We start from the raw sequence: 21,730 nt of genomic DNA on the forward strand, positions 1-21,730 counted from the left end.
TCCTACATCTCATCATGGCCTCCAATCTCTCACTCCCTGTGCTTTTTTATGCCTCTGTTCCCTCTGCTCTTTCATGCACTTTACTTCCTCACACCCTGAGGGCCCTCATGCCCCTCACTGTCTCACACACTCCATAGCACAGGTAGGATGGTAGACAGAGATGAGGAGGAGATGTAGGAGGTGCAGCACTGTGGAGAGTACAGGTAGGATGGTAGACAGAGATGAGGAGATGTAGGGGGTGCAGCACTGTGGAGAGTATAGGTAGGATGGTAGACAGAGATGAGGAGGAGATGTAGGGGTGCAGCACTGTGGAGAGTACAGGTAGGATGGTAGACAGAGATGAGGAGGAGATGTAGGGGGTGCAGCACTGTGGAGAGTACAGGTAGGATGGTAGACAGAGATGAGGAGGAGATGTAGGAGGTGCAGCACTGTGGAGAGTATAGGTAGGATGGTAGACAGAGATGAGGAGGAGATGTAGGGGTGCAGCACTGTGGAGAGTACAGGTAGGATGGTAGACAGAGATGAGGAGGAGATGTAGGGGGTGCAGCACTGTGGAGAGTACAGGTAGGATGGTAGACAGAGATGAGGAGGAGATGTAGGGGGTGCAGCACTGTGGAGAGCACAGGAAGGATGGTAGAGAGAGATGAGGAGGAGATGGAGGCGGTGCAGCACTGTGGAGAGCACAGGTAGGATGGTAGACAGAGATGAGGAGGAGATGTAGGGGGTGCAGCACTGTGGAGAGTACAGGTAGGATGGTAGACAGAGATGAGGAGAAGATGTAGGGGGTGCATCACTGTGGAGAGTACAGGTAGGATGGTAGACAGAGATGAGGGAGGAGATGTAGGGGGTGCAGCACTGTGGAGAGAACAGGTAGGATGGTAGACAGAGATGAGGGAGGAGATGTAGGGGGTGCAGCACTGTGGAGAGAACAGGTAGGATGGTAGACAGAGATGAGGAGGAGATGTAGACAGTGAAGCACTGTGGAGAGTACAGGTAGGATGGTAGACAGAGATGAGGAGGAGATGTAGGGGGTGCAGCACTGTGGAGAGTACAGGTAGGATGGTAGACAGAGATGAGGAGGAGATGTAGGGGGTGCAGCACTGTGGAGAGCACAGGTAGGATGGTAGACAGAGATGAGGAGGAGATGTAGGAGATGCAGCACTGTGGAGAGTACAGGTAGGATGGTAGACAGAGATGAGGAGGAGATGTAGGAGATGCAGCACTGTGGAGAGTACAGGTAGGATGGTAGACAGAGATGAGGAGGAGATGTAGGGGGTGCAGCACTGTGGAGAGCACAGGTAGGATGGTAGACAGAGATGAGGGGGAGATGTAGGAGGTGCAGCACTGTGGAGAGTACAGGTAGGATGGTAGACAGAGATGAGGAGGAGATGTAGGAGGTGCAGCACTGTGGAGAGCACAGGTAGGATGGTAGACAGAGATGAGGAGGAGAAGTAGGAGGTGCAGCACTGTGGAGAGTACAGGTAGGATGGTAGACAGAGATGAGGAGGAGATGTAGGGGTGCAGCACTGTGGAGAGCACAGGTAGGATGGTAGACAGAGATGAGGGGGAGATGTAGAAGGTTTAGCACTGTGGAGAGTACAGGTAGGATGGTAGACAGAGATGAGGAGGAGATGTAGGGGGTGCAGCACTGTGGAGAGCACAGGTAGGATGGTAGACAGAGATGAGGAGGAGATGTAGGAGGTGCAGCACTGTGGAGAGTACAGGTAGGATGGTAGACAGAGATGAGGAGGAGATGTAGGGGTGCAGCACTGTGGAGAGTACAGGTAGGATGGTAGACAGAGATAAGGAGGAGATGTAGGGGGTGCAGCACTGTGGAGAGTACAGGTAGGATGGTAGACAGAGATGAGGAGGAGATGTAGGGGGTGCAGCACTGTGGAGAGCACAGGTAGGGTGGTAGACAGAGATGAGGAGGAGATGTAGGAGGAGCAGCACTGTGGAGAGCACAGGTAGGATGGTAGACAGAGATGAGGAGGAGATGTAGGAGGTGCAGCACTGTGGAGAGCACAGGTAGGATGGTAGACAGAGATGAGGAGGAGATGTAGGAGGTGCAGCACTGTGGAGAGCACAGGTAGGGTGGTAGACAGAGATGAGGAGGAGATGTAGGAGGAGCAGCACTGTGGAGAGCACAGGTAGGATGGTAGACAGGGATGAGGAGGAGATGTAGGAGGTGCAGCACTGAGGAGAGCACAGGTAGGATGGTAGACAGAGATGAGGGAGGAGATGTAGGAGGTGCAGCACTGTGGAGAGTACAGGTAGGATGGTAGACAGAGATGAGGAGGAGATGTAGGGGTGCAGCACTGTGGAGAGTACAGGTAGGATGGTAGACAGAGATGAGGAGGAGATGTAGGAGGTGCAGCACTGTGGAGAGTACAGGTAGGATGGTAGACAGAGATGAGGAGGAGATGTAGGGGGTGCAGCACTGTGGAGAGTACAGGTAGGATGGTAGACAGAGATGAGGAGGAGATGTAGGGGTGCAGCACTGTGGAGAGTACAGGTAGGATGGTAGACAGAGATGAGGAGGAGATGTACGGGGTGCAGCACTGTGGAGAGTACAGGTAGGATGGTAGACAGAGATGAGGAGGAGATGTAGGGGGTGCAGCACTGTGGAGAGTACAGGTAGGATGGTAGACAGAGATGAGGAGGAGATGTAGGGGTGCAGCACTGTGGAGAGCACAGGTAGGATGGTAGACAGAGATGAGGAGGAGATGTAGGAGGTGCAGCACTGTGGAGAGTACAGGTAGGATGGTAGACAGAGATGAGGAGGAGATGTAGGAGGTGCAGCACTGTGGAGAGTACAGGTAGGATGGTAGACAGAGATGAGGAGGAGATGTAGGAGGTGCAGCACTGTGGAGAGTACAGGTAGGATAGTAGACAGAGATGAGGAGGAGATGTAGGAGGTGCAGCACTGTGGAGAGTACAGGTAGGATGGTAGACAGAGATGAGGAGGAGATGTAGGGGGTGCAGCACTGTGGAGAGTACAGGTAGGATGGTAGACAGAGATGAGGAGGAGATGTAGGGGTGCAGCACTGTGGAGAGTACAGGTAGGATGGTAGACAGAGATGAGGAGGAGATGTAGGGGGTGCAGCACAGTGGAGAGTACAGGTAGGATGGTAGACAGAGATGAGGAGGAGATGTACGGGGTGCAGCACTGTGGAGAGTACAGGTAGGATGGTAGACAGAGATGAGGAGGAGATGTAGGGGTGCAGCACTGTGGAGAGCACAGGTAGGATGGTAGACAGAGATGAGGAGGAGATGTAGGAGGTGCAGCACTGTGGAGAGTACAGGTAGGATGGTAGACAGAGATGAGGAGGAGATGTAGGAGGTGCAGCACTGTGGAGAGTACAGGTAGGATGGTAGACAGAGATGAGGAGGAGATGTAGGAGGTGCAGCACTGTGGAGAGTACAGGTAGGATAGTAGACAGAGATGAGGAGGAGATGTAGGAGGTGCAGCACTGTGGAGAGTACAGGTAGGATGGTAGACAGAGATGAGGAGGAGATGTAGGGGGTGCAGCACTGTGGAGAGTACAGGTAGGATGGTAGACAGAGATGAGGAGGAGATGTAGGGGTGCAGCACTGTGGAGAGTACAGGTAGGATGGTAGACAGAGATGAGGAGGAGATGTAGGGGGTGCAGCACTGTGGAGAGCACTGGCACATTGCGGAAGCATGGAAGTAGCGGTTAGACAGATAGATGAGCCTGCCTGCTGCATTCCGGATAGATCGGAGAGGGGAGAGTCTGGTGAGGGGCAGACCAATTAGTAATGAGTTACAGTAAAGCAAACTGGAATGGATCAGGGCAACAATGAGCAAGAGTTTGAATATAAGGGAGTAAAGGAAATATCAGTGTAAAACATAACACCCACTGCAGGCGTCCTCCTAGGTATGATGGTAGTGCCAAGCACTGAGATGGAAATATCAGGTTTAGGTAGTTTAGCAGACGAAAACATCTGTACTTCAATTTTTGTAAGATTCAGTTTCAGATAGAGAGAGGACATTATGTTTGAGACACTGGACAGTCAGTGGTGTCCTGCAGTACAACACAGATTAGGCGTCATTGGCATAGAGATGGTACTGAAAACCAAATCTTATGGTGTGCAAGTTTTTCTCCATAGGCATTCGACACTTCTTGGGCATCGCAGGAAGAAGTGAGTTTGAGGTCTAAGCCCTGTTTCTTTCATCTCTGTTTGGAGGTTAGGGGCACTACTTCATCCAGGGCTCTTCTGAGGGTGGTATTATAGTGTTTGGAAGCCAGTTCAGGACAAGATATGAAAGACAGTGATGACTGTAGAGTCTGTAAGTTTCATAGTGTCAATGACACATAGATTTGTGAGTGTGTGATAAGTAGGAGCATGCCAAGATGGATGAGGACTTGTGACGGTGAAGGAGAGAAGGTTGTGGTCAGAGTAGAAGAGGAGAGGTAGTAAAGTCAGAAGCAGAGCAGGAAGAAGACCAGGTCAAGTATGTTACCGTCTTTATGCATCTGAGAGTTTGAAACTTGTGAAAGTCCAAGAGAGGAGGGTAGAGATAGAAGCTGTGAGGCAGACGGGGAGATAGGGCTGTCTGTGGGGATGTTACAGTCTGTGGGGGTAGTTCTGAAGACAATAAGTGAGGCAGCGAGGCAGACGGGGAGATAGGGCTGTCTGTGGGGATGTTACAGTCTGTGGGGGTAGTTCTGAAGACAATAAGTGGGGCAGCGAGGCAGCCGGGGAGATAGGGCTGTCTGTCGGGATGTTACAGTCTGTGGGGGTAGTTCTGAAGACAATAAGTGGGGCAGCGAGGCAGCCGGGGAGATAGGGCTGTCTGTGGGGATGTTACAGTCTGTGGGGGTAGTTCTGAAGACAATAAGTGGGGCAGCGAGGCAGACGGGGAGATAGGGCTGTCTGTGGGGATGTTACAGTCTGTGGGGGTAGTTCTGAAGACAATAAGTGGGGCAGCGAGGCAGCCGGGGAGATAGGGCTGTCTGTCGGGATGTTACAGTCTGTGGGGGTAGTTCTGAAGACAATAAGTGAGGCAGCGAGGCAGACGGGGAGATAGGGCTGTCTGTGGGGATGTTACAGTCTGTGGGGGTAGTTCTGAAGACAATAAGTGAGGTAGCGAGGCAGACGGGGAGATAGGGCTGTCTGTGGGGATGTTACAGTCTGTGGGGGTAGTTCTGAAGACAATAAGTGGGGCAGCGAGGCAGACGGGGAGATAGGGCTGTCTGTGGGGATGTTACAGTCTGTGGGGGTAGTTCTGAAGACAATAAGTGGGGCAGCGAGGCAGCCGGGGAGATAGGGCTGTCTGTGGGGATGTTACAGTCTGTGGGGGTAGTTCTGAAGACAATAAGTGGGGCAGCGAGGCAGCCGTGGAGATAGGGCTGTCTGTGGGGATGTTACAGTCTGTGGGGGTAGTTCTGAAGACAATAAGTGGGGCAGCGAGGCAGACGGGGAGATAGGGCTGTCTGTCGGGATGTTACAGTCTGTGGGGGTAGTTCTGAAGACAATAAGTGAGGTAGCGAGGCAGACGGGGAGATAGGGCTGTCTGTCGGGATGTTACAGTCTGTGGGGGTAGTTCTGAAGACAATAAGTGGGGCAGCGAGGCAGCAAATTGATCCAGGAAGGATCATCCTAATCGCCACTCTGAGGGTGAGGGGATGAAAGAGTCTAAGGGCGAGGGAAGGAGAGAGCAGCTGATGTACAGAGAGAAAATGGAGGGGTAAAATTGCGCTTCGACAGATCTGGTGCTTCACCACAGCAAGTGTTTTCTCCTGATACTGCTACATCTCTGATCCAGATCCCAATCATTTCCAACCTGGACTACTGGAGCCCACCACTATCTGTGACATTGTCCCGGTTCTGTCTACGTTTTTGTATAAAACTAGGCTCGATGTTGATGCAGGAGGTTCTGGCTTCTGTCACTATATATGGGAATACAGAGATGTTGAGGTCATGGTCAGAGCCAAAGAGGTAGGTACTAACCTGCAGCAATCGCCCCAACAAGAGGGATGAGAGAGAGATGCACAGGGTAATTCCAGGGTGCAATGATGAGAACCACTCCAAATGGCTCTTTCCGGATAAAAGCAGTGTCCATGACTGTGACCTGGATGAAGAAGGAGACCATCAGCAATAATTTCATATTGCAGACTATAGCAAGGTGATTGGTCAAAACATGTTACAGGTATGTGGAGGACTAACCTTACTAGGACTCCCAGGACAGGCACTACATTGCGGTATATGCGTCCCTGCTCATCTCCCGGGGGCCAGTATACAGCTACTGGTCCCATAGTGCCCATTTCCACCAGAATACACAGCGCAGTGATCTACCAGCACCCCCTCCACCCTGTAATTTTCCTGAGACACTTTGGGATATCCTGTGTAATTTAGGGGTCCCCTTATAACTGTACACTATAATGGATGGTACCCTATGCCCCTCATCTTCAGTGTGCACAGTGGGGTGTCATCACCCATCTTCTAGTGATTTGGGGGTCCCAGCACTCAGACCCCACCCAGTGCTCCTCTCATCTTCATTGTGTACATTGGGGTGTCTTCACCCACCTTCTAGTGATTCGTGGGGTCCCAGCACTCAGACCCCACCCAGTGCTCCTCTCATCTTCAGTGTGTACAGTGGGGTGTCATCACCCACCTTCTAGTGATTCGTGGGGTCCCAGCACTCAGACCCCACCCAGTGCTCCTCTCATCTTCAGTGTGTACAGTGGGGTGTCATCACCCACCTTCTAGTGATTCGTGGGGTCCCAGCAGTCAGACCCCACCCAGTGCTCCTCTCATCTTCAGTGTGTACAGTGGGGTGTCATCACCCACCTTCTAGTGATTCGTGGGGTCCCAGCAGTCAGACCCCACCCAGTGCTCCTCTCATCTTCAGTGTGTACAGTGGGGTGTCATCACCCACCTTCTAGTGATTCCTGGGCTTCCAGCAGTCAGAACCCACCCAGTGCTACTCTCATCTTCATTGTGTACATTGGGGTGTCATCACCCACCTTCTAGTGATTCGTGGGGTCCTAGAAGTCAAACCCCACCCAATGCTCTTCTCATCATTAGTGTACACAGTGGGGTGTCATCACCCACCTTCTAGTGATTCCTGAGATCCCAGGAGTCCGATCCTAACCAATCACTCATGCATGATAAATGTGGCCTGATCTGCCTTACACGTGGCTCTGGTGCCCATCGCATGTTGGTCCATGCCATTGATGGCTCCATCTTTTCTACTAGCATGGATGAACATAGTGTATGGCATCCATTGGAGCAGGTTGTGCTATTTTTTATTATGCACGCTGCATAGAGAGCGACAATGCCCCCCCCCCCCCCCCTTCGCTCACAAGCTCCAGGACACTGGAGGGGGGGGAGCATTGTAGGAGAGGATTGGCTGGAATATCTCTGCAGCTTCAGATCAAGGTTCTGATCACATGAAGCATGAGCCTAGGTCTCAAGTACAGATCAAGTGAGTGCCAACATCCTGTTAACCCGTCTGTAACTCGATACCAACGTTAAGCTTTGGAAGCTTGGCACATTGTTCACCCATGCCAGCGTGGTCAGCTTCTGGTGCTAAAGTATTTGTCAGAGAGACTTAGGACACTGAAAAACACAGACCCTTGACCTTTCTGCCAATTGATGTTGTCTTTTAGAAAAGCTGAAACAAGGATCACCTACACAGAGACCCCAGGAGACCCCCAATTCATACAGACCCTTAATGTCTACAGCTCCAAGGTTTTTGCCTGCAGCTAATGGTTAACACATGGATGACATTGTCCACCTTGCCCAGGTGGACCTCACAAGCCTGACCAGGCCAACCACGCTGGATGATGAGTGCCACTCACTGAAAGGCGACATTGCTTCAGTCAAAAATACTAAAATTTTAATATGTTAAAATGACCATCCAGATCCTAGAACACAGTGGAGAAGTGTGAAGTCCAGGACTGAAGAACTCCAGCGTACTATAAAGTTCTGTATCTACACCTGCAGTGTTAGGATTTCATTCATGGCATCTCCATGCTTGCCGTTTTGGTTGAAGACACCCCCCCATCCTATGCAGTTTAGGTAATCCCCCCAGTCTGTGTGGCTGAGGACATCTGTTCGGTTTGCTCTTATGGATAAAGACATCACCCTGTTTTACGCAGTTGAGGTCATCTTATCGTTTACATTTATGGTTGAGGACATTCCTCCCAAGTCCATGCAGTTAAGGTCTCCCTCATTGCAATCGAGGTCATAAGCCGACACATGCACTAACTCTGTACCTCCATGTCTCTGTCCTCCCCTCATCTGAGTAGCTTCCCACAGTGTGGACACGTGAGGGATGGCCTGCAAACATTCCTCTTAGTGTGGTGGACATGGCTCCTGCTTGGTATGAAGCTGTGGACTCACCATATTCTTGGACACAGGCTCATCCTTCATCCAGTAGCCCAGGTTGTTGAGCGCCAGGTTAATCTCACTTCTCACCAGACTCAGCTCCGATATCTCCACTTCAAATGGCGGCTGCAAAATGAGGAACAGCGGTCACCGAATCCACCCGATTCTCCCTTCCTGGTGGGAAGCACTCGGGGATGCACTGGATGACGGTAATATTTCTACACTGTATGCGATGGTATATCTACACTGTATGGCGATGGTATATCTACACTGTATGGCGATGGTATATCTACACTGTATGGCGATGGTATATCTACACTGTATGGCGATGGTATATCTACACTGTATAATGATGGTATATCTACACTGTATGGCGATGGTATATCTACACTGTATGGCGATGGTATATCTACACTGTATAATGATGGTATATCTACACTGTATGGCGATGGTATATCTACACTGTATGGCGATGGTATATCTACACTGTATGCGATGGTGTATCTACACTGTATGGCGATGGTATATCCAGACTGTATGGCGATGGTATATCTACACTGTATGGCGATGGTGTATCTACACTGTATGGCGATGGTATATCCAGACTGTATGGCGATGGTATATCCAGACTGTATGGCGATGGTATATCTACACTGTATGGCGATGGTATATCTACACTGTATGGCAATGGTATATCTACACTATATGGTGATGGTATATCCACACTGTATGGCGATGGTATATCCACACTGTATGGCGATGGTATATCCACACTGTATGGCGATGGTATATCTACACTGTATGGCGATGGTATATCTACACTGTATGGCGATGGTATATCCAGACTGTATGGCGATGGTATATCCAGACTGTATGGCGATGGTATATCTACACTGTATGGCGATGGTATATCTACACTGTATGGCAATGGTATATCTACACTATATGGTGATGGTATATCCACACTGTATGGCGATGGTATATCCACACTGTATGGCGATGGTATATCCACACTGTATGGCGATGGTATATCTACACTGTATGGCGATGGTATATCTACACTGTATGACGACGATGATGTATCTACACTGTATAATGATGGTATATCTACACTGTATGGCGATGGTATATCTACACTGTATGGCGATGGTATATCTACACTGTATGGCCAAGGTATATCCAGACTGTATGGCGATGGTATATCTACACTGTATGGCGATGGTATATCCAGACTGTATGGCGATGGTATATCTACACTGTATGGCGATGGTATATCTACACTGTATGGCGATGGTATATCCAGACTGTATGGCGATGGTATATCTACACTGTATGGCGATGGTATATCTACACTGTATGGCGATGGTATATCTACACTGTATGACGACGATGATGTATCTACACTGTATAATGATGGTATATCTACACTGTATGGCGATGGTATATCTACACTGTATGGCGATGGTATATCTACACTGTATGGCCAAGGTATATCCAGACTGTATGGCGATGGTATATCTACACTGTATGGCGATGGTATATCCAGACTGTATGGCGATGGTATATCTACACTGTATGGCGATGGTATATCTACACTGTATGGCGATGGTATATCCAGACTGTATGGCGATGGTATATCTACACTGTATGGCGATGGTATATCTACACTGTATGGCGATGGTATATCTACACTGTATGGCGATGGTATATCTACACTGTATGGCGATGGTATATCTACACTGTATGGCGATGGTGTATCTACACTGTATGGCGATGGTATATCTACACTGTATGGCGATGGTATATCTACACTGTATGGCGATGGTATATCTACACTGTATGACGACGATGATGTATCTACACTGTATGGCGATGGTATATCTACACTGTATGATGATGGTATATATACACTGTATGGCGATGGTATATCTACACTGTATGATGATGGTATATATACACTGTATGGCGATGGTATATATACACTGTATGGCGATGGTATATCTACACTGTATGATGGTGATATATCTACACTGTATGATGGTGATATATCTACACTGTATGATGGTGATATATCTACACTGTATGATGGTGATATATCTACACTGTATGATGGTGATATATCTACACTGTATGGCAATGGTATATCGACACTGTATGATGATGATATATCGACACTGTATAATGATGATATATCGACACTGTATGATGATGGTATATCTACACTGTATAATGATGGTATATCTACACTGTATGGCGATGGTATATCTACACTGTATGGCGATGGTATATCTACACTGTATGGCGATGGTATATCTACACTGTATGATGATGTATCTACACTGTATGATGATGTATCTACACTGTATGATGATGTATCTACACTGTATGATGATATATCTACACTGTATGATGATGTATCTACACTGTATGATGATGTATCTACACTGTATGATGATATATCTACACTGTATGATGGTGATATATCTACACTGTATGATGGTGATATATCTACACTGTATGATGATGATATATCTACACTGTATGATGGTGATATATCTACACTGTATGATGATGATATATCTACACTGTATAATGATGATATATCTACACTGTATAATGATGATATATCTACACTGTATGATGGTGATATATCTACACTGTATGATGATGATATATCTACACTGTATAATGATGATATATCTACACTGTATGATGATGATATATCTACACTGTATAATGATGATATATCTACACTGTATGATGGTGATATATCTACACTGTATAATGATGATATATCTACACTGTATAATGATGATATATCTACACTGTATAATGATGATATATCTACACTGTATAATGATGATATATCTACACTGTATGATGGTGATATATCTACACTGTATGATGGTGATATATCTACACTGTATGATGGTGATATATCTACACTGTATAATGATGATATATCTACACTGTATAATGATGATATATCTACACTGTATGACAATGTTTCTACACTGTATGGAGATTGGTTACTGCTTTGGATGTGACCTGTGACGGAGAACCTCTAGCACTTCACCCACCCCACTCCTTTACACCATCCCAGCAGCAGGTTCCTGAGGTTTGCGTGCTGCTTTGGATGTGACCTGTGCACAGCTCTCACCTTGCTCAGGTCCTTTTTCAGACTCTCCATTATCGGCTCCTTATTTTCTTCCAGGAATCTGCTCAGGGCTTCCAGCTGTGACATCCTGAACTGTAAGGGTCTTGTCTTCCCCTCCCGAAAGCTGCGTCTCAGACGGGCGACATTTTCATCATTGGCCATTCTTCCTGTGTTGGACCTGAGGAAAAATGTGAATTACAGATCCTGAGAAGTGGAGAATCCGCGGGGACAGGAGAGAAGACACGACGCACCTTCTTATTAACATTATCACTAGAAATTAGAGACATTCCATCTGAATTTATTCGTGAGAAATCATGTTAAAATCAGCTATTTCCTGTGCCTGTATAGCGGTGTAGAACACTGTGCCTGTATAGCGGTGTAGAGCACTGTGCCCGTATAGCGGTGTAGAGCACCGTGCCCGTATAGCGGTGTAGAGCACCGTGCCCGTATAGCGGTGTAGAGCACCGTGCCCGTATAGCGGTGTAGAGCACCGTGCCCGTATAGCGGTGTAGAGCACCGTGCCCGTATAGCGGTGTAGAGCACCGTGCCCGTATAGCGGTGTAGAGCACCGTGCCCGTATAGCGGTGTAGAGCACCGTGCCCGTATAGCGGTGTAGAGCACCGTGCCCGTATAGCGGTGTAGAGCACCGTGCCCGTATAGCGGTGTAGAGCACCGTGCCCGTATAGCGGTGTAGAGCACCGTGCCCGTATAGCGGTGTAGAGCACCGTGCCCGTATAGCGGTGTAGAGCACCGTGCCCGTATAGCGGTGTAGAGCACCGTGCCCGTATAGCGGTGTAGAGCACCGTGCCCGTATAGCGGTGTAGAGCACCGTGCCCGTATAGCGGTGTAGAGCACCGTGCCCGTATAGCGGTGTAGAGCACCGTGCCCGTATAGCGGTGTAGAGCACCGTGCCCGTATAGCGGTGTAGAGCACCTTGCCCGTATAGCGGTGTAGAGCACCGTGCCCGTATAGCGGTGTAGAACACCGTGCCCGTATAGCGGTGTAGAACACCGTGCCCGTATAGCGGTGTAGAACACCGTGCCCGTATAGCGGTGTAGAACACCGTGCCCGTATAGCGGTGTAGAACACCGTGCCCGTATAGCGGTGTAGAACACCGTGCCCGTATAGCGGTGTAGAACACCGTGCCCGTATAGCGGTGTAGAGCACCGTGCCCGTATAGCGGTGTAGAGCACCGTGCCTGTATAGCGGTGTAGAACACCGTGCCTGTATAGCGGTGTAGAACACCGTGCCCGTATAGCGGTGTAGAACACTGTGCCCGTATAGCGGTGTAGAACACTGTGCCCGTATAGCGGTGTAGAGCACTGTGCCTTGCAGTAACACACATAGGGAGTCTGCTGTGGTAGTGAAATAATCCTGTGCGTCCGTATGACATGCAGATGACAGGCGACGCTCTTACAATCACTGCACTACTATAGAGTGAAAGAGCGCACTACTTTTACACCGTCAGCTGATTCCACATAGATGTCTACAGAACCTGTTCTGTTACACGCTGAAACAAGTAGAGCCCCCATGACCGAGTGGTGAGGGTGGCAACCGCATGATGAGTCAACACAGTGGCCCCATCACAGAGTGGGGAGGGTGGCAACAACATGAGAAGTCAACATAGTGGCACCGGAATAGAAAGGTGAGGTGGCAACGGCATGAGGAGTCAACATAGTGGACCAGTCACAACCACATGATGAGTCAACACTCAAGTGTTAACTACTGTTCATTATACTTGTATTTACATGGCTCTGTGGACAGGGTTATGAATACTGCGAGACTGTTAGGACTTTAAATGAGAAGCTGGTAGTTTTCCACAGCTGAGATAGGGTTTAAAGAAGACCATGTTTTAGAGGGAAAAAGCCAGACTTGTTGACCACCAGAACCAGACAGCCTGACCTTGTGAATGTCTGGTTTTAGCTCAGTTGTTATGTCTGGAAACTTGTTTTTGTTTGGAAAACCTGCTGTGTCATTACCATTGAGTATCACTGAAGCTGTAATGTAAGTCTATACCAGACGGGAGCTGAAACATTGTATCTGTTTGTGCTGAGCTTCTCCACTGCACCCTCCTGCTAGAAGGTTCTATCCTAGCTAAAACTGTATATAAGGAGAGCAGTCAGAGCCCCTAGTGTGCTGCAGTTAGAGACCAGTGCTAGAGGGGGGAAGACTCTGCCAGACTACTGGGGGACCAGAAGAGGTTGAGATGGGGACGTTGAGCCACAAACCATGGGTCCTTAACCCTGTGATCAAGCCACATGGACTACTGAGCTACAAACTGTTGGCCCTTGACCAGGGTGCCAGCCTTCTGAGAGAGAGGGACAGCTAGCTCAGGCCTTTCCTGAGCATGAAACACTTCTTCTACCAGGGAGGAGACTGGAGGAGCCAGCCCTATGCCTCGTCTCAGGGAGGAGACTGGAGGAGCCAGCCCTATGCCTCGTCTCAGGGAGGAGACTGGAGAAGCCAGCCCTATGCCTCGTCTCAGGGAGGAGACTGGAGAAGCCAGCCCTATGCCTTGTCTCAGGGAGGAGACTGGAGGAGCCAGCCCTATGCCTCGTCTCAGGGAGGAGACTGGAGAAGCCAGCCCTATGCCTTGTCTCAGGGAGGAGACTGGAGGAGCCAGCCCTATGCCTCGTCTCAGGGAGGAGACTGGAGGAGCCAGCCCTATGCCTCGTCTCAGGGAGGAGACTGGAGAAGCCAGCCCTATGCCTCGTCTCAGGGAGGAGACTGGAGAAGCCAGCCCTATGCCTCATCCTAGAGAGGAGACTGGAGAAGCCAGCCCTATGCCTCGCCTGTTTTGTTTTGCATCTGAATTCCTTCAGTAAAGAAGCCCCCTGGTTACTGCAGACCCGGGCTCTGTGGACTTATTTCCCATTGGGGTGCAACATGTGGTGACACCTCGACAGTGTCAGGGGAACCCAATGTAGCGTTGGGGCCACCCCAAACCCGGCAACTGCAGCAACAGCATGAGAAGTCAATATAGTGGTCGATCACAGAGTGGTGAGAGTAGCAATTGCATGAAAAGTCAACGTAGTGGCCCAGTGTTGTGTGTCTTACCTCTGTGTGTATAGTAGTGTATGGTGTGTAGTAGTGCACAGTGTGTTGTGTATCTTACCTCTGTGTGTATAGTAGTGTATGGTGTGTAGTAGTGTATGGTGTGTAGTAGTGCACAGTGTGTTCTGTGTCTTACCTCTGTGTGTGTAGTAGTGTATAGTGTGTAGTAGTGTATGATGTGTAGTAGTGCACAGTGTGTTGTGTATCTTACCTCTGTGTGTGTAGTAGTGTATGGTGTGTAGTAGTGCACAGTGTGTTTTACCTCCCTGTGTATAGTAGTGTATGGTGTGTAGTAGTGTATGGTGTGTAGTAGTGCACAGTGTGTTTTACCTCCCTGTGTATAGTAGTGTATGGTGTGTAGTAGTGTATGGTGTGTAGTAGTGTATGGTGTGTAGTAGTGCACGGTGTGTTTTACCTCCCTGTGTATAGTAGTGTATGGTGTGTAGTAGTGTATGGTGTGTGGTAGTGCACAGTGTGTTGTGTGTTTTACCTCCCTGTGTATAGTAGTGTATGGTGTGTAGTAGTGCACGGTGTGTTGTGTGTTTTACCTCCCTGTGAATAGTAGTGTACGGTGTGTAGTAGTGTATGGTGTGTAGTAGTGTATGGTGTGTAGTAGTGTACGGTGTGTTGTGTGTTTTACCTCCCTGTGTATAGTAGTGTATGGTGTGTAGTAGTGCACAGTGTGTTGTGTGTTATACCTCTGTGTGTATAGCAGTGTACATGGTGTAGTAGTGTACGGTGTGTAGTAGTGCACACTGCTTTGGTTGTGTTTGTAGTGTGCAGAGTGTCTTACCCCCCTGTGTACGGTGTGTAGTAGTGCACACTGCTTTGGTTGTGTTTGTAGTGTGCGGAGTGTCTTACCTCTGTGTGTGTAGTAGTGTACGGTGTGTAGTAGTGCACACTGGTTTGGTTGTGTTTGTAGTGGGCTGTGTGTCTTACCTCCCTGTGTATGGTGTGTAGTAGTGCACACTGCTTTGGTTGTGTTTGTAGTGTGCGGTGTGTCTTACCTCCCTGTGTATGGTGTGTAGTAGTGCACACTGCTTTGGTTGTGTTTGTAGTGTGTCTTACCTCTGTGTGTGTAGTAGTGCACACTGCTTTGGTTGTGTTTGTAGTGTGTCTTACCTCTGTGTGTGTAGTAGTGCACACTGCTTTGGTTGTGTTTGTAGTGTGTCTTACCTCTGTGTGTGTAGTAGTGCACACTGCTTTGGTTGTGTTTGTAGTGTGCGGAGTGTCTTACCTCTCTGTGTACGGTGTGTAGTAGTGCACACTGCTTTGGTTGTGTTTGTAGTGTGCGGAGTGTCTTACCTCTCTGTGTACGGTGTGTAGTAGTGCACACTGCTTTGGTTGTGTTTGTAGTGTGTCTTACATCTGTGTGTGTAGTAGTGCACACTGGTTTGGTTGTGTTTGTAGTGTGTCTTACCTCTCTGTGTACGGTGTGTAGTAGTGCACACTGCTTTGGTTGTGTTTGTAGTGTGCGGTGTGTCTTACCTCCCTGTGTATGGTGTGTAGTAGTGCACACTGCTTTGGTTGTGTTTGTAGTGTGTCTTACCTCTGTGTGTGTAGTAGTGCACACTGCTTTGGTTGTGTTTGTAGTGTGCGGAGTGTCTTACCTCTCTGTGTACGGTGTGTAGTAGTGCACACTGCTTTGGTTGTGTTTGTAGTGTGCGGAGTGTCTTACCTCTCTGTGTACGGTGTGTAGTAGTGCACACTGCTTTGGTTGTGTTTGTAGTGTGTCTTACATCTGTGTGTGTAGTAGTGCACACTGGTTTGGTTGTGTTTGTAGTGTGTCTTACCTCCCTGTGTACGGTGTGTAGTAGTGCACACTGCTTTGGTTGTGTTTGTAGTGTGTCTTACCTCTGTGTGTGTTTTACCTCCCTGTGTGTAGTAGTGTACGGTGTGTAGTAGTGTATGGTGTCTAGTAGTGCACAGTGTGTTGTGTGTCTTACCTCTGTGTGTATAGCAGTGTACAGTGTGTAGTAGTGTAAGGTGTGTAGTAGTGCACACTGCTTTGGTTGTGTTTGTAGTGTGCGGAGTGTCTTACCTCCCTGTGTACGGTGTGTAGTAGTGCACACTGCTTTGGTTGTGTTTGTAGTGTGTCTTACCTCTGTGTGTGTAGTAGTGCACACTGCTTTGGTTGTGTTTGTAGTGTGTCTTACCTCTGTGTGTGTAGTAGTGCACACTGCTTTGGTTGTGTTTGTAGTGTGTCTTACCTCTGTGTGTGTAGTAGTGCACACTGCTTTGGTTGTGTTTGTAGTGTGTCTTACCTCTTTGTGTACGGTGTGTAGTAGTGCACACTGGTTTGGTTGTGTTTGTAGTGTGCTGTGTGTCTTACCTCCCTGTGTACGGTGTGTAGTAGTGCACACTGCTTTGGTTGTGTTTGTAGTGTGTCTTACCTCTTTGTGTGTAGTAGTGCACACTGCTTTGGTTGTGTTTGTAGTGTGTCTTACCTCTGTGTGTGTAGTAGTGCACACTGCTTTGGTTGTGTTTGTAGTGTGTCTTACCTCCCTGTGTACGGTGTGTAGTAGTGCACACTGCTTTGGTTGTGTTTGTAGTGTGCGGAGTGTCTTACCTCTGTGTGTACGGTGTGTAGTAGTGCACACTGCTTTGGTTGTGTTAGTTGTGTGTGGAGTGTCTTACCTCTCTGTGTACGGTGTGTAGTAGTGCACACTGCTTTGGTTGTGTTTGTAGTGTGTCTTACCTCTGTGTGTGTAGTAGTGCACACTGCTTTGGTTGTATTTGTAGTGTGTCTTACCTCCCTGTGTACGGTGTGTAGTAGTGCACACTGGTTTGTTTGTGTTTGTAGTGTGCTGTGTGTCTTACCTCCCTGTGTACAGTGTGTAGTAGTGCACACTGCTTTGGTTGTGTTTGTAGTGTGCGGAGTGTCTTACCTCCCTGTGTACGGTGTGTAGTAGTGCACACTGGTTTGTTTGTGTTTGTAGTGTGCTCTGTGTCTTACCTCCCTGTGTACAGTGTGTAGTAGTGCACACTACTTTGGTTGTGTTTGTAGTGTGCGGAGTGTCTTACCTCCCTGTGTACGGTGTGTAGTAGTGCACACTGCTTTGGTTGTGTTTGTAGTGTGCGGAGTGTCTTACCTCCCTGTGTACGGTGTGTAGTAGTGCACACTGCTTTGGTTGTGTTTGTAGTGTGTCTTACCTCTGTGTGTGTAGTAGTGCACACTGCTTTGGTTGTGTTTGTAGTGTGTCTTACCTCCCTGTGTACGGTGTGTAGTAGTGCACACTGGTTTGTTTGTGTTTGTAGTGTGCTGTGTGTCTTACCTCCCTGTGTACAGTGTGTAGTAGTGCACACTGCTTTGGTTGTGTTTGTAGTGTGTCTTACCTCTCTGTGTACGGTGTGTAGTAGTGCACACTGCTTTGGTTGTGTTTGTAGTGTGCGGAGTGTCTTACCTCCCTGTGTGTAGTAGTGCACACTGCTTTGGTTGTGTTTGTAGTGTGCGGAGTGCCTTACCTCCCTGTGTATGGTGTGTAGTAGTGCACACTGCTTTGGTTGTGTTTGTAGTGTGTCTTACCTCTGTGTGTGTAGTAGTGCACACTGCTTTGGTTGTGTTTGTAGTGTGCTGTGTGTCTTACCTCCCTGTGTATGGTGTGTAGTAGTGCACACTGCTTTGGTTGTGTTTGTAGTGTGCGGAGTGTCTTACCTCCCTGTGTACGGTGTGTAGTAGTGCACACTGCTTTGGTTGTGTTTGTAGTGTGTCTTACCTCTGTGTGTGTAGTAGTGCACACTGCTTTGGTTGTGTTTGTAGTGTGTCTTACCTCTCTGTGTACGGTGTGTAGTAGTGCACACTGCTTTGGTTGTGTTTGTAGTGTGCTGTGTGTCTTACCTCCCTGTGTACGGTGTGTAGTAGTGCACACTGCTTTGGTTGTGTTTGTAGTGTGCGGAGTGTCTTACCTCTGTGTGTACGGTGTGTAGTAGTGCACACTGGTTTGTTTGTGTTTGTAGTGTGCGGAGTGTCTTACCTCCCTGTGCACGGTGTGTAGTAGTGCACACTGCTTTGGTTGTGTTTGTAGTGTGTCTTACCTCTGTGTGTACGGTGTGTAGTAGTGCACACTGGTTTGTTTGTGTTTGTAGTGTGCGGAGTGTCTTATCTCCCTGTGTACGGTGTGTAGTAGTGCACACTGCTTTGGTTGTGTTTGTAGTGTGCGGAGTGTCTTATCTCCCTGTGTACGGTGTGTAGTAGTGCACACTGCTTTGGTTGTGTTTGTAGTGTGCGGAGTGTCTTACCTCCCTGTGTACGGTGTGTAGTAGTGCACACTGCTTTGGTTTTGTTTGAAGTGTGCGGAGTGTCTTACCTCCCTGTGTACGGTGTGTAGTAGTGCACACTGCTTTGGTTGTGTTTGTAGTGTGTCTTACCTCTGTGTGTACGGTGTGTAGTAGTGCACACTGGTTTGGTTGTGTTTGTAGTGTGTCTTACCTCTGTGTGTGTAGTAGTGCACACTGCTTTGGTTGTGTTTGTAGTGTGTCTTACCTCTGTGTGTACGGTGTGTAGTAGTGCACACTGGTTTGTTTGTGTTTGTAGTGTGCGGAGTGTCTTATCTCCCTGTGTACGGTGTGTAGTAGTGCACACTGCTTTGGTTGTGTTTGTAGTGTGCGGAGTGTCTTATCTCCCTGTGTACGGTGTGTAGTAGTGCACACTGCTTTGGTTGTGTTTGTAGTGTGCGGAGTGTCTTACCTCCCTGTGTACGGTGTGTAGTAGTGCACACTGCTTTGGTTGTGTTTGAAGTGTGCGGAGTGTCTTACCTCCCTGTGTACGGTGTGTAGTAGTGCACACTGCTTTGGTTGTGTTTGTAGTGTGTCTTACCTCTGTGTGTGTAGTAGCGCACACTGGTTTGGTTGTGTTTGTAGTGTGCCGAGTGTCTTATCTCCCTGTGTACGGTGTGTAGTAGTGCACACTGCTTTGGTTGTGTTTGTAGTGTGCGGAGTGTCTTACCTCTGTGTGTACGGTGTGTAGTAGTGCACACTGCTTTGGTTGTGTTTGTAGTGTGCGGAGTGTCTTACCTCCCTGTGTACGGTGTGTAGTAGTGCACACTGCTTTGGTTGTGTTTGTAGTGTGTCTTACCTCTGTATGTGTAGTAGTGCACACTGCTTTGGTTGTGTTTGTGGTGTGCGGAGTGTCTTACCTCTCTGTGTACGGTGTGTAGTAGTGCACACTGCTTTGGTTGTGTTTGTAGTGTGCTGTGTGTCTTACCTCCCTGTGTACGGTGTGTAGTAGTGCACACTGCTTTGGTTGTGTTTGTAGTGTGTCTTACCTCCCTGTGTACGGTGTGTAGTAGTGCACACTGCTTTGGTTGTGTTTGTAGTGTGCTGTGTGTCTTACCTCCCTGTGTACGGTGTGTAGTAGTGCACACTGCTTTGGTTGTGTTTGTAGTGTGTCTTACCTCCCTGTGTACGGTGTGTAGTAGTTCACACTGGTTTGGTTGTGTTTGTAGTGTGCTGTGTGTCTTACCTCCCTGTGTACGGTGTGTAGTAGTGCATGGTGTGTAGTAGCGCATACTGCTTTGGTTGTGTTTGTAGTGTGCGGAGTGTCTTACCTCCCTGTGTACGGTGTGTAGTAGTGCACACTGCTTTGGTTGTGTTTGTAGTGTGCGGAGTGTCTTACCTCCCTGTGTACGGTGTGTAGTAGTGCACACTGCTTTGGTTGTGTTTGTAGTGTGCGGAGTGTCTTACCTCCCTGTGTACGGTGTGTAGTAGTGCACACTGCTTTGGTTGTGTTTGTAGTGTGCGGAGTGTCTTACCTCTGTGTGTACGGTGTGTAGTAGTGCATGGTGTGTAGTAGCGCATACTGCTTTGGTTGTGTTTGTAGTGTGCTGTGTGTCTTACCTCCCTGTGTACGGTGTGTAGTAGTGCATGGTGTGTAGTAGCGCATACTGCTTTGGTTGTGTTTGTAGTGTGCGGAGTGTCTTACCTCCCTGTGTACGGTGTGTAGTAGTGCACACTGCTTTGGTTGTGTTTGTAGTGTGCGGAGTGTCTTACCTCCCTGTGTACGGTGTGTAGTAGTGCACACTGCTTTGGTTGTGTTTGTAGTGTGCGGAGTGTCTTAACTCTGTGTGTGTAGTAGTGTACGGTGTGTAGTAGTTCACACTGGTTTGGTTGTGTTTGTAGTGTGTCTTACCTCCCTGTGTATGGTGTGTAGTAGTGCACAGTGTGTTGTGTATCTTACCTCTGTGTGTGTAGTAGTGTATGGTGTGTAGTAGTGCACACTGCTTTGGTTGTGTTTGTAGTGTGTCTTACCTCTGTGTGTGTAGTAGTGCACACTGCTTTGGTTGTGTTTGTAGTGTGTCTTACCTCCCTGTGTATGGTGTGTAGTAGTGCACACTGCTTTGGTTGTGTTTGTAGTGTGTCTTACCTCTGTGTGTGTAGTAGTGTATGGTGTGTAGTAGTGCACACTGGTTTGGTTGTGTTTGTAGTGTGTCTTACCTCTGTGTGTGTAGTAGTGTACGGTGTGTAGTAGTGCACACTGCTTTGGTTGTGTTTGTAGTGTGTCTTACCTCTGTGTGTGTAGTAGTGCACACTGCTTTGGTTGTGTTTGTAGTGTGTCTTACCTCTGTGTGTGTAGTAGTGTATGGTGTGTAGTAGTGCACACTGGTTTGGTTGTGTTTGTAGTGTGTCTTACCTCCCTGTGTACGGTGTGTAGTAGTGTATGGTGTGTAGTAGTGCACACTGCTTTGGTTGTGTTTGTAGTGTGCGGAGTGTCTTACCTCTGTGTGTTGTTTTCCTTCTTTCTCTGCTGGGACTGTTTCTGATGGAGGAAGTGAGAGGAGGAGGAGGAGCAGGAGGAGTCCAGGGTGAGGAGGAGGATGATGAAGACAGTGAGGATTGTGTAATGACTTGACTTTCTGCCCGGTCATTACCCTGCACATAAATCTCTTTCTGCTCGAATCAAACAATAGAGATGAGCGATCTGAGAACGAGCTGTTGACATGGAGACCACACGTGTGCGTGTATATGTGTGTGTGTGTGTGTGAGCGTGATTCCAACAGGACACAGGAGAGTGCGGTAACACGTCACAGACAGACACACTCATTAACTATTGCAGACACACTAATACACAGTCATGCAGACACACTCACATGTGCACATGCAGACACACTAATACACAATCATGCAGACACACTCACATGTGCACATGCAGACACACTAATACAC

General features: G+C 48.4%; 1 protein-coding gene across 1 annotated transcript in view; it reads right to left on the reverse strand.

Annotated features, from left to right (window-relative positions):
• Nucleotides 1-21,381, reverse strand: part of LOC122930767 (aldehyde dehydrogenase family 3 member B1-like) — a 54,968-nt gene extending 33,587 nt beyond the window's left edge. The window contains exons 1-4 of the mRNA XM_044284350.1: nt 21,283-21,381; nt 11,519-11,693; nt 8,374-8,484; nt 5,977-6,097 (exon numbers count right to left, since the gene is read on the reverse strand). Coding sequence (XP_044140285.1) covers nt 5,977-6,097; nt 8,374-8,484; nt 11,519-11,677 — 391 coding nt within the window. The 5' untranslated portion in view covers nt 11,678-11,693; nt 21,283-21,381. The remainder of the gene's footprint in view (nt 1-5,976; nt 6,098-8,373; nt 8,485-11,518; nt 11,694-21,282) is intronic.
• Nucleotides 21,382-21,730: the final 349 nt, after the last annotated feature.

This window comes from Bufo gargarizans, chromosome 3 (genome assembly GCF_014858855.1).
Source record: "Bufo gargarizans isolate SCDJY-AF-19 chromosome 3, ASM1485885v1, whole genome shotgun sequence".
In the NCBI taxonomy this organism is placed as follows: domain Eukaryota; kingdom Metazoa; phylum Chordata; class Amphibia; order Anura; family Bufonidae; genus Bufo; species Bufo gargarizans.